Genomic DNA, 18,007 nt, shown 5'->3' with positions numbered 1-18,007 from the left:
CGCTGACAAGGGTGGTGCTGTTGTCTGTCGCACCAACCTCTATCTTGCAGAGGCTGAGCACCAACTGTTTATGTTTAGTTCATGTTTAGAGATACAGCACTGAAACAGGCCCTTCGGCCCACCGAGTCTGTGCCGACCATCAACCACCCATTTACACTAATCCGACACTAATCCCATATTCCTACCACATCCCCACCTGTCCCTATATTTCCCTACCACCTACCTATACTAGGGGCAATTTATAATGGCCAATTTACCTACCAACCTGCAAGTCTTTTTGGCTTGTGGGAGGAAACCGGAGCACCCGGAGAAAACCCACGCAGACACAGGGAGAACTTGCAAACTCCACACAGGCAGTACCCAGAATTAAACCCGGGTCGCTGGAGCTGTGAAGCTGCAGTGCTAACCACTGCGCCACTGTCAGACACTTCTTCTTACCTCCCCCTGGACTCTGACCCCACCACCAAATATCAAGTCATTGTCTGCAGGACTGATTTTCTCACTTCATTGTCCCACAACCCGGAGCAGCCCGCTTCTATCTCCTTCCCAAAATCCACAAACAGGACTGTCCCGGTAGACCCATCATTTCAATCTGTTCCTGCCCCACTGAACTTATTTCCTCCTATCTTGATTCATTTTTTTCTCCCCTTGTCCAGTCTCTTCCCACCTACATCTGTGACCCTTCTGACGCCCTACATCATTTCGACAGTTTCCAGTTTTCTGGTCCTAACTGCCTCCTCTTTACTATGGACATCCAATCTCTCTACACCTCCATCCCCCACCAAGATGGTCTGAGGGCTCTCAGCTTCTTCCTTCAACAGGGGCCCAACCAGTTCCCATCCACCACCACCCTCCTCCACCTGGCTGAAATTGTTCCCACATCTCCTTCAACTCCACTCACTTCCTCCAACTAAAAGGAGTTGCTATGGGTTATGTTATGCCTGTCTTTTTGTGAGGTATGTTGAACATTCCTTGTTCCGGTCCTACTCAGATCCCCTCCCCCAAGTCTTTTTCCAATACATTGATGATTGTATCGGTGCTGTTTCCTGCTCTCTCCCCGCACTGGAAAACCTCTTCAACTTTGCTTCCAATTTCCACCCTTCTCTCACCTTCACATGGCCCATCTCTGATACTTCCCTTCCCTTCCTTGACTTATCTGTCTTCATCTCTGGGGATAGGCTGTCTACTAGTATTTATTATAAGCCCACCGACTCCACAGCTACCTCGACTATACTTCCCCACATTCTGCCTCCTGTAAGGATTCCATTCCACTCTCCCAGTTTCTCTGTCTCCAACACACCTGTTCTGATGATGCAACCTTCCACAACAGTTTTCTGATATGTCTTCCTTTTCCCTCAACCGAGGATTCCCCCGCACTGTGGTGGAAAGGGCCCTCAACTGTGTCCGACCCATTTCCCACACTTCTGCTCTCACCCCTTCCCCATCCCTCCCAGAACTGCGATAGAGTTCCCCTTTTCTTCACTTACCACCACACCAGCCTCCACATCCAAAGGATCATCCTCCACAATTTCCACCACCTCCAGCGTGATGCCACCACCAAATATATCTTCCCCTCCCCTCCCCTGTAAGCATTCCAAAGGGACCGTTCCCTCCGCAACACCCTGGTTCACTCCTCCATCACCCCCGACAAATCGTCCCCTTCCCACAGCACCTTCCCAAGCAATCACAGGAAGTGTAATACCTGCCTTTTTGCCTCCTCTCTCCTCACCTTCCAAGGCCCCAAACACTCCTTCCAAGTGAAGCAACGATTTACTTGTACTTCTTTTAATTTAGTGTAGTGTATTCACTGCTCACACTGCAGTCTCCTCTACATTGGGGAGACCGAACACAGATTGGGTGACCATTTTGCAGAACACCTCCGCTCGGTTCGCAAGCATGATCCCGAGCGGAGGTTGCTTGCCATTTTAATTCACCACCTTTTTCTCATGTCCACATTTCTATCCTCAGCCTGCTCCAGTGTTCCAGTGAAGCTCAATGCAAGCTCGAGGAACAGCATCTCATCTTCCAATTATGGGAGTTTTCTATAGACCCCCGAATAGTTCCAGAGATGTAGAGGAAAGGATAGCGAAGATGATTCTCGACAGGAGCGAGAGTAACAGGGTAGTTGTTATGGGGGACTTTAACTTTCCAAATATTGACTGGAAGTACTATAGTTCGAGTACTTTAGATGGGTCAGTTTTTGTCCAGTGTGTGCAGGAGGGTTTTCTGACACAGTATGTAGACAGGTCAACCAGGGGCGATGCCACATTGGATTTGGTACTGGGTAATGAACCCGGCCAGGTGTTAGATTTAGATGTAGGTGAGCACTTTGGTGATAGTGATCACAATTCGGTTAGGTTTACCTTAGCGATGGGCAGGGACAGGTATATACCGCAGGGCAAGAATTATAGCTGGGGGAAAGGAAATTATGATGCGATTAGGCAAGATTTAGGATGCGTAGGATGGGGAAGGAAACTGCGGGGGATGGACACAATAGAAATGTGGAGCTTATTCAAGGAGCAGCTACTGCGTGTCCTTGATAAGTATGTACCTGTCAGGCAGGGAGGAAGTTGTCGAGCGAGGGAGCCGTGGTTTACTAAAGAAGTTGAAGCGCTCGTCAAGAGGAAGAAGAAGGCTTATGTTAGGATGAGACGTGAAGGCTCAGTTAGGGCGCTTGAGAGTTACAAGCTAGCCAGGAAAGATCTAAAGGGAGAGCTAAGAAGAGCGAGGAGAGGACATGAGAAGTCATTGGCGGATAGGATCAAGGAAAACCCTAAGGCTTTCTATAGGTATATCAGGAATAAAAGAATGACTAGAGTTAGATTAGGGCCAATCAAGGATAGTAGTGGGAAGTTGTGTGTGGAATCAGAGGAGATAGGGGAAGCGTTAAATGAATATTTTTCGTCAGTATTTACAGTTGAGAAAGAAAATGTTGTCGAGCAGAATACTGAGATTCAGACTACTAGGCTAGATGGGATTGAGGTTCACAAGGAGGAGGTGTTAGCAATTTTGGAAAGTGTGAAAATAGATAAGTCCCCTGGGCCAGATGGGATTTATGCTAGGATTCTCTGGGAAGCCAGGGAGGAGATTGCAGAGCCTTTGTCCTTGATCTTTATGTCGTCATTGTCGACAGGAATAGTGCCGGAAGACTGGAGGATAGCAAATGTTGTCCCCTTGTTCAAGAAGGGGAGTAGAGACAGCCCTGGTAATTATAGACCTGTGAGCCTTACTTCGGTTGTGGGTAAAATGTTGGAAAAGGTTATAAGAGATAGGATTTATAATCATCTTGAAAAGAATAAGTTCATTAGCGATAGTCAGCACGGTTTTGTGAAGGGTAGGTCGTGCCTCACAAACCTTATTGAGTTTTTCGAGAAGGTGACCAAACAGGTGGATGAGGGTAAAGCAGTGGATGTGGTGTATATGGATTTCAGTAAGGCGTTTGATAAGGTTCCCCACGGTAGGCTATTGCAGAAAATACGGAAGTATGGGATTGAAGGTGATTTAGAGCTTTGGATCAGAAATTGGCTAGCTGAAAGAAGACAGAGGGTGGTGGTTGATGGCAAATGTTCATCCTGGAGTTTAGTTACTAGTGGTGTACCGCAAGGATCTGTTTTGGGGCCACTGCTGTTTGTCATTTTTATAAATGACCTGGATGAGGGTGTAGAAGGGTGGGTTAGTAAATTTGTGGATGACACGAAGGTCGGTGGAGTTGTGGATAGTGCCGAAGGATGTTGTAGGTTACAGAGGGACATAGATAGGCTGCAGAGCTGGGCTGAGAGATGGCAAATGGAGTTTAATGCGGAAAAGTGTGAGGTGATTCACTTTGGAAGGAGTAACAGGAATGCAGAGTACTGGGCTAATGGGAAGATTCTTGGTAGTGTCGATGAGCAGAGAGATCTTGGTGTCCAGGTACATAAATCCCTGAACGTTGCCACCCAGGTTAATAGGGCTGTTAAGAAGGCATATGGTGTGTTAGCTTTTATTAGTAGGGGGATCGAGTTTCGGAGCCACGAGGTCATGCTGCAGCTGTACAAAACTCTGGTGAGACCGCACCTGGAGTATTGCTTGCAGTTCTGGTCACCGCATTATAGGAAAGATGTGGAAGCTTTGGAAAGGGTGCAGAGGAGATTTACTAGGATGTTGCCTGGTATGGAGGGAAGGTCTTACGAGGAAAGGCTGAGGGACTTGAGGTTGTTTTCATTGGAGAGAAGGAGGAGGAGAGGTGACTTAATAGAGACATATAAGATAATCAGAGAGTTAGATAGGGTGGATAGTGAGAGTCTATTTCCCCGGATGGTGATGACAAACACAAGGGGACATAGCTTTAAGTTGAGGGGTGATAGATATAGGACAGATGTCAGAGGTAGTTTCTTTACTCAGAGAGTAGTAGGGGCGTGGAACGCCCTGCCTGCAACAGTAGTGGACTCGCCAACTTTAAGGGCATTTAAGTGGTCATCGGATAGACATATGGATGAAAATGGAATAGTGTAGGTCGGATGGTTTCACAGGTCGGCACAACATCGTGGGCCAAAGGGCCTGTACTGCGCTGTAATGTTCTATATGTACTCTACAGCCTTTTTAGATTAGAGATACAGCACTGAAACAGGCCCTTCGGCCCACCGAGTCTGTGCCGAACATCAACCACCCATTTATACTAATCCTACACTAATCCCATATTCCTACCAAACATCCCCACCAGTCCCTATATTTCCCAGCACCTACCTATACAGCATTACCCCTGAAATAATCAAGAGTGCCAAGCCTGCTATACTCTCAGCACTACATGAACTGCTATGCCTGTGCTGGGACGAGGGAGCAGTACCCCAGGACATGCGCGATGCCAACATCATCACCCTCTATAAAAACAAAGGTGACCGCGGTGACTGTAACAACTACCGTGGAATCTCCCTGCTCAGCATAGTGGGGAAAGTCTTTGCTCGAGTCGCTCTGAACAGGCTCCAGAAGCTGGCCGAGCGCGTCTACCCTGAGGCACAGTGTGGCTTTCGTGCAGAGAGATCGACTATTGACATGCTGTTCTCCCTTCGTCAGATACAGGAGAAATGCCGTGAACAACAGATGCCCCTCTACATTGCTTTCATTGATCTCACCAAAGCCTTTGACCTCGTCAGCAGACGTGGTCTCTTCAGACTACTAGAAAAGATCGGATGTCCACCAAAGCTACTAAGTATCATCACCTCATTCCATGACAATATGAAAGGCACAATTCAACATGGTGGCTCCTCATCAGAGCCCTTTCCTATCCTGAGTGGTGTGAAACAGGGCTGTGTTCTCGCACCCACACTTTTTGGGATTTTCTTCTCCCTGCTGCTTTCACATGCGTTCAAATCCTCTGAAGAAGGAATTTTCCTCCACACAAGATCAGGGGGCAGGTTGTTCAACCTTGCCCGTCTAAGAGCGAAGTCCAAAGTACGGAAAGTCCTCATCAGAGAACTCCTCTTTGCTGACGATGCTGCTTTAACATCTCACACTGAAGAATGCCTGCAGAGTCTCATCGACAGGTTTGCGTCTGCCTGCAATGAATTTGGCCTAACCATCAGCCTCAAGAAAACGAACATCATGGGGCAGGATGTCAGAAATGCTCCATCCATCAATATTGGCGACCACGCTCTGGAAGTGGTTCAAGAGTTCACCTACCTAGGCTCAACTATCACCAGTAACCTGTCTCTAGATGCAGAAATCAACAAGCGCATGGGTAAGGCTTCCACTGCTATGTTCAGACTGGCCAAGAGAGTGTGGGAAAATGGCGCACTGACACGGAACACAAAAGTCCGAGTGTATCAGGCCTGTGTCCTCAGCACCTTGCTCTACGGCAGCGAGGCCTGGACAACGTATGCCAGCCAAGAGCGACGTCTCAATTCATTCCATCTTCGCTGCCTTCGGAGAATACTTGGCATCAGGTGGCAGGACTATATCTCCAACACAGAAGTCCTTGAAGCGGCCAACATCCCCAGCTTATACACACTACTGAGTCAGCGGCGCTTGAGATGGCTTGGCCATGTGAGCCGCATGGAAGATGGCAGGATCCCCAAAGACACATTGTACAGCGAGCTCGCCACTGGTATCAGACCCACCGGCCGTCCATGTCTCCGTTATAAAGACGTCTGCAAACGCGACATGAAATCGTGTGACATTGATCACAAGTCGTGGGAGTCAGTTGCCAGCATTCGCCAGAGCTGGCGGGCAGCCATAAAGACAGGGCTAAATTGTGGCGAGTCGAAGAGACTTAGTAGTTGGCAGGAAAAAAGACAGAGGCGCAAGGGGAGAGCCAACTGTGCAACAGCCCCAACAAACAAATTTCTCTGCAGCACCTGTGGAAGAGCCTGTTACTCCAGAATTGGCCTTTATAGCCACTCCAGGCGCTGCTTCACAAACCACTGACCACCTCCAGGCGCGTATCCATTGTCTCTCGAGATAAGGAGGCCCAAAAGAAAGAAAAACCTATACTAGTGACAATTTATAATGGCCAATTTACCTATCAACCTGCAAGTCTTTTGGGAGGAAACCGGAGCACCCGGAGAAAACTCAATATTGAGTTCAACAATTTCAGAGCATGAGCCCCATTATTTTTGCATTTTTTAACCATGTTCTAGTCTTAAACTTGTTTTTCATGTTTTTGCTTTCGTACAAAGCTGTTCGTTATTCTGCCATTAGCACTCTCTGGACTCATGCTTTGTCTTTCACTGTAACTATTTATCACTCCATTTACATTCTGTTCCATCACATCTGTCATTTAATCTCTCCCCCCTCTATCCTATCACAAACTCTCCTTGTTCTTCTTCCCCCCTCCCCCCTTTTCACTTGCTCAAAGACTGTTGCATTTCTAACTTTTGCCAGTTCTGACGAAGGGTCACAGACTTGAAACATTAACTCTGTTTCTCTCTACACAGATGCTGCCAGATCTGCTGAGTATTTCTGGCACTTTCAGTTCTTATTTCAGAGTTGCAGCATCTGCAATATTTTGCTTTTAAAATTAGGAAACTTATTTGATTTAAATGAGAACTTCAATGTTAAAGTGCATGTTAGCTTCCCTTGTCACACTTTCTTTCCCGTTGCACTCTTATACAAGACATATGTACCTCCTGACACTTTAAAATCAAAGGATTTGAGTCTTAAAAATTATCAATGATTAGTAGGTTTAGATTTGTAAGAAAATTATAGGATACTACATTTGTAAATGTTTCCACATTTTTTCAACAAACTGGAAGTATGTCTGCCAAACTGTAACTATATTCTAAGATTTTTTTCTGTAAATATCTTAATTTAAAGCAGGTAACTGAGAGAGCGCGTGCACACACGTGTTATAGTGGCTTGTTGAGCTGAAAACCCCTTTTAGTTTTACCTCTGCCATTTCATCTCTGGAAAAATGCATTTTAAGTTTTACTTTCTGCTTCTTGCTTAAAATGGGAGAAAAGCACAAACAGATTTTCCAATATTGCTAGATGTTGCTAAACTTTATAGTTTGACTACTTTGTTTCAAACTGCAGTATTCCTATTCGGTGCCCTATTTAGGCTCTTTCATATTTCATAAAGAATTAGGCTAATGGCTCAACTCTGAATATATGGCGTATCTTCCATTAATCATTTAGGATCCTTCATGGTTACTTTTATGATTATGTCAGTGTTATTTGATATTTACATTATAGAGATTGTGAGAAGTACTCATTTTTACTCTTTTATCCACCAAGTTTTTGACTTGTTGCTGAGGTACTGTTGTTCCATTTGTGCTTGAACTTGGGTAGTGTCAGTAGGCTACTCAATTGCAGAGGGCACCAACCAGTCCAATTCTGTCATCACTTGATGTTCAAACATGCATATTTCAACCATAAATCATCAATGGAAGCCTTAGCTACCTCTCCCATCCCTAACCTATTCCTTAATGAATAAGTGAATCCTCAAAAATAAGTTAAAAGAATAAAAATAAGTTAAATAGAAATTTTCTTAAGTCAGGATTGTGCTTCAAAATAATTCTATCCATAAGCAACGGTGACCTTACCCAAACCTCTCATAATTTTGAACACTTCTATCTTAAATGTCTTTGTTCTAACATGAATGCCAGTTTCCTTAGTTTCTCCATATAACTAAAACATAACTTCTGATTCCTGGTGTTACCTTAATGCAAATCATCTACATCCTCTCCATAGCCTTGACATCCTTCCTAAAATAAGGTTCCCAAAGCAGAAATCATTATTCTAAGTGAGACTTAACACGAATACACATCTCCACCCCTGCCTAAACCATCTGCTGCTGAAACCCCATCCATGCCATTGTTACCTATAGACTTAACTATTCCAATGCTCTGCTGGCTGACCTTCCACCTTGTAAATTTGAGCTCATCCAAGACTTTGCTGCGTATATCTGATCTCGCAACAAGTATCGTCCACAGAGTATTGCAAACTATTTACAGCACACAACAGGTCATTCAGCTCAACAGGTCCATGCCAATGTTTATGCTCCACATCTGTCTGCTCACACCCCTCTCCATCTAACTCCACAAACATATCCGTCTATTCCTTTCTCCTTCCTGTATTTATCTAGCTTCCCCCTACAATGCATATATGCTGACGATTGGGAGGGTGAGACGGCCAATTCTAGAGCCCCATGGATGTCAAGGAGCATACAGGGTAAAATAAGGCAGAAAAGGAAAGCTTGTGTCCGACACTGAAAAGTCAATACTACAGAAAGCCGAGAGGAGTATAGAAAAGAGAGGGGTGAAATCAAAAAGGAAATTAGGAAAGCAAAGAGAGGGCATGAAACAATATTGGCAAGCAAAATCAAGATGCTTTATCAATGCATTAAGATTAAGAGGATAACTAAGGAGAGAGTAGGCCCCCATACAAGACCAAAAAAGTAACCTATGTGTAGGGCCAGAAGATGTTGGTATTGTTCTTAATGAATACTTTGCATCTGTCTTCACAAAAGAGGGAGACGATGCAGATATTGTAGTTAAGGAAGAGGGGTGTGAAGTATTGGATGTGATAATCATAGGGAGAGAGGAAGTATTAATGGGATTAGCATCCTTGAAAGTTGATAAGTCACCAGGGCCGGATGAAATGCACCCCAGGCTGTTGAAAGAAGCAAGAGAGGAAATAGCGGAAGGTCTGACCATCATATTCCAGTCCTCACTGGATACAGGTGTGGTGCCAGAGGATTGGAGAACTGCTAACTTTGTACCTCTGTTTAAAAAGGGAGTGAGGGATAGACCGAATAATTACAAGCCAGTCAGTCTAACCTCAGTAGTGGGCAAATTATTGGAATCTGAGAGACATGGTAAACTTTCACTTAGAAAGGCACAGGTTAGTCAGCATGGATTTGTTAAGGGAAGATCTTGTCTGACCAACTTGATTGAATTTTTTGAAGAAGTAACAGGGAAGATTGCTGAGGGTAGTGCAGTTGATGTGGTCTACATGAGCTTTAGCAAGGCCTTTGACAAGGTCCCACATGGCAGACTGGTTAAAAAAATAACATACCATGGGATCCAGGGAAATGCAGCAAGGTGGATACAAAATTGGCTCAGTGACAGGAAACAAAGGGTAATTGTTGACAGGTGTTTGTGCAACTGGAGAGCTGTTTCCAGCGGCGTTCCGCAGGGCTCAGTACTGGGTCCCCTGCTTTTTGTGGTGTATATTAACGATTTGGGTGTAAATGTAGGGGGCATGATCAAGAGGTTTGCAGACGACACAAATATTGGCCGTGTGGTAGATAGCAAGGAGGATAGCTGTAGGCTGCCGGAAGATATTGAAGGTCTGTTCAGATGGGCAGAAAAGTGGCAAATGGAATTCAACCTGGAGAAGTGTGAGGTGATGCATTTGGGGAGGTCAAACAAGGCAAAGGAATATATGATTAATGGGAAAATACTGAGAAGTGTAGAGGAAGTGAGGGACCTTGGAGTGAATGTCCACAGATCCCTGAAGGTAGCAGGACAGATTGATAAGGTGGTTAAGAAGGCATATGGAATCCTTTCCTTTATTGGTCGAGGTATAGAATATAAGATCAGGGAGGTTATGCTGGAACTGTATAACTCATTGGTTAGGCCACAACTTGAGTATTATGTGTAGTTCTGGCCACCTCATTACAGAAAGGATATAATTGCACTAGAAAGGGTACAGAGGAGATTTACGAGGCTGTTGCCAGGACTGGAAAAATGCAGCTATGAGGAAAGATTGGATAGGCTGCGGTTGTTCTCCTTGAAACAGAGAAGGCTGAGGGGAGATCTGATTGAAATATACAAAATTTTGAGGAGTCTGGATAGACTGGAGATGAATGGCCTATTTACCTTAGCAGAGAGGTCAGTGACTAGGGGACATAGATTTAAAACGATTGGTAGAAAAATTAGAGGGGAGTTGAGGAAAATATTTTTCACCCAGAGGGTGATGGGTGTTTGGAACTCACTGCCTGAAAGGGTAGTTGAGGCAGAAACCCGCAACTCATTCAAAAGAGGAGTCTGGATATGCACCTCAAGTACAGTAATCTTCAGGGCCATGGACCAAATACTGGAAGGTGGGATTAGAATGGGTGGATCGTTTTTCAGCCAGCACATACACAATGGGCCAAGTGGCTTCTTTCTGTGCCTTGAACTTTCTATGATTCTATGACAAATAGGGCGGTAGTTGAGCAGGTTGGATTTATCCTGCTTTTTGTGTACAGGACAAACCTGGGCAGTTTTCCATTTGCCAGTGTTGTAGCTGTACTGGAACAGCTTGACTAGGAGCGCGGCTAGTTCTGCACCACATTTCTTCAGTACTATTGGCAGAATGTTTGCAGTATCCAGTGTCTTCTGCTGTGTCTTGCTATCATGTGGAGTAAATTGAATTGGCTGAAGACTAGCATCTGTGATGCTGGGGACCTCAGGAGGAGGCCGAGTTGGACCATCCACTCCGCACTTCTGGCTGGAGATGGATGCAAATGCTTCAGCCTTGCCTTTTGCACTGATGTGCCGGGCTTCCCCCATCGTTGAGGATTGGGATATTTGTGGAGCCTCCTCCTCAATAGTTGTTTAATTGTCCACCACCCTTCACGACTGGATGTGGCAGTAATGCAGAGCTTAGATCTGATTCGTTGGTTGTGGGATCGCTTAGCTCTTGTCTATTGCATGCTGCTTCTGCTGTTTGGCATGCAAGTAGTCCTGTGTTGTAGTTTCATCAGGCTGACACTTCATTTTTAGGTATGCTCCTGGCATGCACTCCTACACTCTTCATTGAACCAGGGTTGATCTCCGCCTTGAAATCCATGGTAGAGTGGGGGATATACCGGGTCATGAGGTTAAAGATAGTGGTTGAATACAATTCTGCTGCTGCTGATGGCCCACAGTGCCTCATGGATGCCCAGTTTTGAGTTGCTAGATCTGTTCGAAATCTATCCCATTTAGCACGGTGGTCGTTCCACACAACATGATGGTGCGTACCCTCAATGTGAAGACGGGACTTTGTCTCCACTAGGACTGTGCGGTGGTCATTCCTGCCAATACTGTCATGGACAGATTGCGTTTGCGACAGGTAGATTGGTGAGGACAAGGTCAAGTAGGTTTTACCCTCTTGGTTCCCTCACCACCTGCCACACACCCAGCCTAACAGCTATGTCCTTTAGGACTCGGCCTCCTTGGTCAGTAGTGGTGCTAGCAAGCCACTGTTGGTGATGGACACTGAAGTCTCCCACCCAGAGTACATTTTATGCCCATGCTACCCTCAGTGCTTCTTCCAATTGGTGTTCAACATGGAGAAGCACTGATTCATCAGCCGAGGGAGGGCGGTAGGTGGTAATCAGCAGGAGGTTTCCTTGTCATGTTTGACCTGATGCCATGAGACTTAATGGGGTCCAGATTCAATGTTGAGGATTCCCAGGGCAACTCCCTCCCAACTGTATACCACTGTGCCGGCACCTCTGGTGGCTCTGTCTTGTTGTTGGGACAGGACACACCCAGGGATGGTGCTGGTGGTGTCTGGGACAACCTGCATTGGCTTCCAGTCCGGCAATATCTGTTTTTTAAAATGTTCATCCTTTTTTTAAAATCGTTTCATGGCCTCACCACTCATTATCTCTGTAACCTCCTACAACCATCCGAGATCTCTGCGCTCTTTAAATTTTGGCCTTTTGTGCATCCCCAATTTACTTCACTCCAAAGCCTTCAGCTACCTAAGATCTAAGTTTTGGAATTCCCTCCCTAAACCTTTCCGTCTCTCTACCTCTCTCTCCTCCTTTAAGATGCTCCTAAAACTTATCTCTTTAACTATGCCTCTCACCTGTCCTAATATCTCTTTATGTCGCTCGGTGTCAATTATTTTTTGGTAATCGGTCCTGTGAAGCATCTTGGGATGTTTTACTACATTAGTCCAAACTGTTGTTATACAATAGCACACACAAGTCTTCAAAAGCATAGAAGCTGTTTTTTTTCAAACTCTTGCCGATTTTACTACATGTGTAAATGTTCCTCTTGTTACACTGTGTTCAATATTCTGACCCAAACTACACTATCATAGTGCTACTTAATTATGAGTCTTTATTTTATTTGAATTGTTTATTTACAATATCATTTGCATGCTGCAAAAGATTATTTACATTGTGTGTAGTAAATTCATCTCTCAGTCTTTATTTTAATCTATTTTGCAGAGGTTCCCGTGACAGTCACCATTCCTCTCTCTGACATTAGTATAGCTAATGGGGAAACTGGCAAACTAGAATGTAAATTTTCCACTGAATGTATTAATGCAATATGGCTCAAGAATGATCGCCACATTGAGACAAGCAGCAAGTATGAGATAATTTGTGATGGAGAAAAGCATTATCTGATTATACACAATTGCAGTGCTGAGGATGAAGGGAGATACACCTGCATGGTGTCCTCAGACATAAAAACTTCTGCTGAAGTGTGTTTGCAAGGTAAATCACAACTTTATTCCTTTTTTAACCACATTTCTCTATTTCACAGTGAAGCATTTCAAAATCTTACCTGGTAGAAAACCTTTATCAATGTAAACCTTCATCTATAGCAGGTATAGTAGTGCTGTATTTATAGTACTGAACTAGCAACTCTTCAGGTTGTGAGTTCAGATATCACCATGGCAGGTTATGAAATTTAATTCTGATCATTTATGAGCTGACATTAGAAAAATTTACAATGCAAGCAGCTGGATTGTTGGAATACCCAACTGATTCAATAATGTCCTTCAGGGAAGGAAAATGCCACACAAATGTAGTCAAAAAAATAGTCCTGCTGGCTGGCGTGCTGCTTCCCCAGCTCCATCTGTCTTCAAGCCATTTTTGCGGAAGCAGGATGGGAGGGCGGCTGGGCCAATTAAAGGAGGCCAACTGGAATTTTCCAGTGGCCTCCAGGTTTGCGCAAGCGGCAGGGGCCAGTTTAAGTACTCAGAAAAGCCAGAAACACGGGCCTAGAAGCTTTCCTGACGTTCCTGGGCGCAGGAGCAGCTACTGGCCACGCTGTAGAGGGGTCCCCCATGTCCCCAAAAGTGGCTACAGATCTATTTTTTAATTAAAGATTTTTAGAAGTTGGAGAGAGGGCATCTCAATCTAGAAGATAAAAGCAAAATACTGCAGACGCTGGAAATCTGAAACAAAAAAAAAGTCTGGAAATACTCAGCAGGTCCGGTAGCATCTGTGGAGAGAGAAGCAGAGTTAACGTTTCAGGTCTGTGACCTTTCATCAGAACTGGTAAAAGTTAGAAAAGAATTCGGTTTTAAACAAGTGAAAGGGACGGGAGTGGTGGGGGGGGAACAAAGGGGAAGGTGTTTGATAGGGCAGAGGGCAGGAGAGATTAAATAACAAAGCTGTCCTGGGACAAAGGCACAGAGTATGTTAATGCTTGTGGTGAAAGACAAAGCATTAGTCCAGAGAGAGTGTTAATAGCAGAATAATAGACAGCTCTGACTACATGAAAAACAGGCCCTTGGTTAAAAAATAAAATATCCACCTTCACCAACCTGAACAAGGCTGCCAATGAACAAGTTAACCCATCATCACTCCCTTTTACATCCAGGTGATTAATAGCAGTAAAACACTGTCAAAGGTCACTTGGCTTCGATGGTAAAGGGTATACCCTAATAAGCCTGAGATAACAAGTTAAATAAACTGGAAGGGAATAAAATTACAAGTCACAACTTCATGTAGCTCTTTATGAACTGCAATAATGGGACTGGCTGGTGTGCTAGCCTGAGTGATTTTGTCACCTAAAAAATGCATGCAACGTTACACTGATTCAAATTATACTCCATTTTTTGATGTGTTGTACATAGTTTAGAAATACAACCTAAGAAGATTCAAAAAGCAGAAACCGTTCAATTTAAAAAGTTGCTATTTTGAATTGCCCATAGGTGTTGTTATGGTCAAGTGAGGAGGGGACAAAGGGTTTCCCTCTTTTCCCTCTCCTTGTTGGGCCACAACAGGTTTAATTCTTTCTTAAAGTAGGTGTATGGCCTAATTCAGTAGGTGTTTGGTTCTTGTTATGATCATAGCAAGTAAGTAAGCGGACAGGTTTTCTTGAGTTTAATAAAGAAAGAGGTTAACTTTATTGCACCTAAACCGAACTAATGAAAATAATAAACTACATGCCAACTTTCACTCACACACACACTAGAGGTTTACACACACACAAATAGGTCACAGAGTGGGGAAAGGTAGATTGGTTGAGTTAGAGTCAATAGAAAAAAAGGTCTGTGACATCTGGTGATTCAGCTGGCTTCTAGGTTTCTGAAGAGGTAGATGACTGGTTCGGTGGGTCTCTTAGAGACAGCGATGTAGATGATTTCCACCAACAGGGTTTCTGATTGTAGCCAGAGAATGCAAAGATGGTCAGTCAACAGACAGCATTCGAAGCTTGTAAGCTGAAATGGAGAGAGGGACCTGCACTTGGGTCTGCACTTGTCAGAGACCAGAAGCTTCTCCTTGCTGCTGTAGAGAAACACAAACTTAAAACCATATATAGGGAGGGGTTTGTCACATAACAGTCACCCAGTGAATCACACATGGTAGCAGTGTTTCACTTCTTACTAAAAAGAACATGTAGTTCCCTTAAACTTCCTGGGTCTTGGTTCTTGCTGGGATGAGCAGCCATTTTGTCTCCACCTCACAGGCCTTGCAATATAGGTGGCCATCCTAAACTGCCAGCAAAATCATCCATCATCTGTTCTGTCATGAATTTCTTCAAAAAATATAAATTCAGATCTTCAGTCAGTGGATTAAAGAAAATTATCATTCAACAAAGCAAGTTGGCTTGACAGTGTACATGTAAATTCATTTTGTAATGATTCTAAAACCTTCCTAGTGCTCACAGTGGCGCAGTGGTTAGCACCGTAGCCTCACAGCACCAGCGACCTGGGTTTGGTTCTGGGTACTGCCTGTGTGGAGTTTGCAAGTTCTCCCTGTGGCCGCGTGGGATTCCTCCGGGTGCTCTGGTTTCCTCCCACAGCCAAAGACTTGTGGGTTGATAGGTAAATTGGTCATTGTAAAAAAATTGCCCCTAGTGTAGGTAGGTGGTAGGAGAATTGAGGGAAGGTGGGGATGTGAGAGGAAAATGGGATTAATGTAGGATTGGTATAAATGGGTGGTTGATGGTCGGTGAGGACCTGGTGGGCCGAAAGGCCTGTTTTGGTGCTGTATCTCTCTATGGCTGTTTTATTATTTATGATGATCTTCATTTTACTATAAGTTGTTGGGATACCACTGTTCCTATTACCATTATTTCAATGTGACAGTAATTGTGCTGCATTTTCTACTTAAGAGTGTCATTGTTCTCATTTCTTTGTGCAATTTTCCATAATTTGAACCATCGACAAAAAATCTGCAGGATAACTATGTCTTCAGGTAATCTTGAATGAGTGCTTGTTTTCAATAATTGAGTGTCTTACTGTCTGCAGTTGCAATGCAACCCATTCCAGCTCAAGATTGGGAAATTCCACAGGAGCCAGATAAAGTTACAGTTGAACTAATAGATGGGGAAGAGGTTCCTCCCAAACCAAGCTTGCCACCTGAGGCAGCACAAGAAGGTGACTTGCATCTTCTGTGGGAAGCCTTGGCTAAGAAGCGAAGAATGAGTCGAGAGCCAACACTTGATTCCATCAGTGAAGTACCAGAAGAAGATGACAAAGCTCAGAAACGACGGCTACAGAAAGCTATGGAAATTGAAGATTTATCTACAGATGAAACGTCTAGAGCATGTGATTCTTATACAAGTTCTGATGATGAATCAAGATCTGGTACTCCATCCCTTGTCCATTACCTGAAAACGGCAGGAAAGTCAACCATAACCGTAGCAGGAAAAGTGCAAACTATTTCCACAAACAAGTTCTGGAAACACTGGGAGACTTCAGCTGCTGAACCTGAGCAATTGCAAGATAAGCCTATCATAGAAGAAGACCCATCTCTCGTTGAAGCTGCTACAAAAATCCAGGCTGCATTTAAGGGTTATAAAACTAGGAAAGAACTTAAACAGCAAGTCACACCTGTGTTTAGTGAAGTTTTTAAATCTCAGATAAGTAAACTAGGCCAAACTGTCCATCTTGAGTGTGTGGCCCAGAGTAAGTCTGAAATCAAGGTACAGTGGCTCAAAGATGGGGAAGAAATTCTTGATGGAAGGCATTACCACATTGATAATTACAGTGATGGAACGTGCTCCTTAATTATTACAGGTGTGGACGAAAAAGATGCTGGAATGTATACTTGTGTGGCTTCTAACAAATTTGGCACAACTTCTCACAGTGGAAAGGTTACAATCTCAAGTGATGCAAAGGAAACCGTTACTGTCAAACGAGGCATTGGTATAAAGTACAGCACTGACAGTGAACCAGAAAGTTCTTCAGGAAGTGAAGTTGATGATGCTTTCCGTAGAGCAGGCAAACGACTTCACAGACTTTTGCATTCAAAACTATCTTTTGAGATTTCTGATGTGGAAGAAGAGTTTTTTGTTAGTGCTGATGAAGGAGATGAAGATATCTTGGACAAGCAGACTTACTATGAGGATGAAAATTACATTTATATAAAGTTTGATACCTTGACTGAGGCTGAAAAGGCAGCAGCTAGATTTAAGGAGATATTTATTGGTCAAGGAATTCCTGTTCACATTGACATCTGCGAGGAAGGTAGCAGAGCTGAGATTCGGATTAAGAAAGTTTCTCGGCCCCCTGCTGCTTCTGAAGAAGATCGTACCTACATAGAAGAGGGACTGTGTGCTACTCCTGTTGAGTCTGGTCAGTTTGTCACTGCTTTTTGTTCGTAGCGTAAATTATACAGACTTTATCTTTGGGTTCTTTTATAATCTGCAGATACAGCAGCTAATTTAATATTTTTTAAATGAAACTTAAAAATTAAGATACCCTTGGAAAGAATAGATACAGAAAATATTGTACATTTCATTCTGTACCTATATAGTTTGATTAATTATATATTTAATGATCATGATAGTATAGTCTTTGTTATCAGCATATTCATAACTATGATGTGCATGTAATATGTAACCCATACATTTATTACATTAACATTTTTAAGGGGAGTAAAACTAGGAACAAGAGCTATTCTTTAATGAACACAGTTAATAAGTTTTGCATTTGACAGAAGTTACCATTAAATATAAAAAGGTCCGTATTCTATAAAGTTGGAGGGAAGCAGTAGAAGTAGGGACAAAAAAACTGTAAAAAGACAAAAGTAAAAGGAATGAAAAATGCTGGGGAGGAAATCAGTACCCATTAAACATTGATCTCCAGGCCTAAACTAAGAGTTGGGGGGAACCAATCTCTGGCACAATCTGCCACCCATGATCCCTTGGAAGCACACCAGCTGCCAATTTCCGAATGCCCAGAACACCTGCCTAAAACAAATATTAGGTCCCTCAACTGTGCTAATCATCGGCCTAACTTCTGTTTTTAGGACCCCAAAGCTGGGCAAATCATGTGCCACCAGTGTCCCAGAGCCAGGGAGGAAGGGTCCATTCTCGGAAGGGAAGGTGAATCTATGCAGTAGCAGCCCAGATTGGTTCTGTGGAGCC

General features: G+C 43.9%; 1 protein-coding gene across 1 annotated transcript in view; it reads left to right on the top strand.

Annotated features, from left to right (window-relative positions):
• The window catches only part of obscnb (obscurin, cytoskeletal calmodulin and titin-interacting RhoGEF b), an 868,128-nt gene that overhangs the window by 558,630 nt on the left and 291,491 nt on the right, over positions 1-18,007 (top strand). Inside the window, exons 97-98 of the mRNA XM_068053434.1 lie at positions 9,721-9,735; positions 15,969-17,168. Of these exons, the coding sequence (XP_067909535.1) occupies positions 9,721-9,735; positions 15,969-17,168 (1,215 nt within the window). The remainder of the gene's footprint in view (positions 1-9,720; positions 9,736-15,968; positions 17,169-18,007) is intronic.

This window comes from Heterodontus francisci, chromosome 2 (genome assembly GCF_036365525.1).
Source record: "Heterodontus francisci isolate sHetFra1 chromosome 2, sHetFra1.hap1, whole genome shotgun sequence".
Classification (NCBI taxonomy): Eukaryota; Metazoa; Chordata; class Chondrichthyes; order Heterodontiformes; family Heterodontidae; genus Heterodontus; species Heterodontus francisci.
The sequence above is the reverse complement of the archived record's forward strand: the minus strand, read 5'-3'. Positions and strand labels throughout refer to the sequence as shown.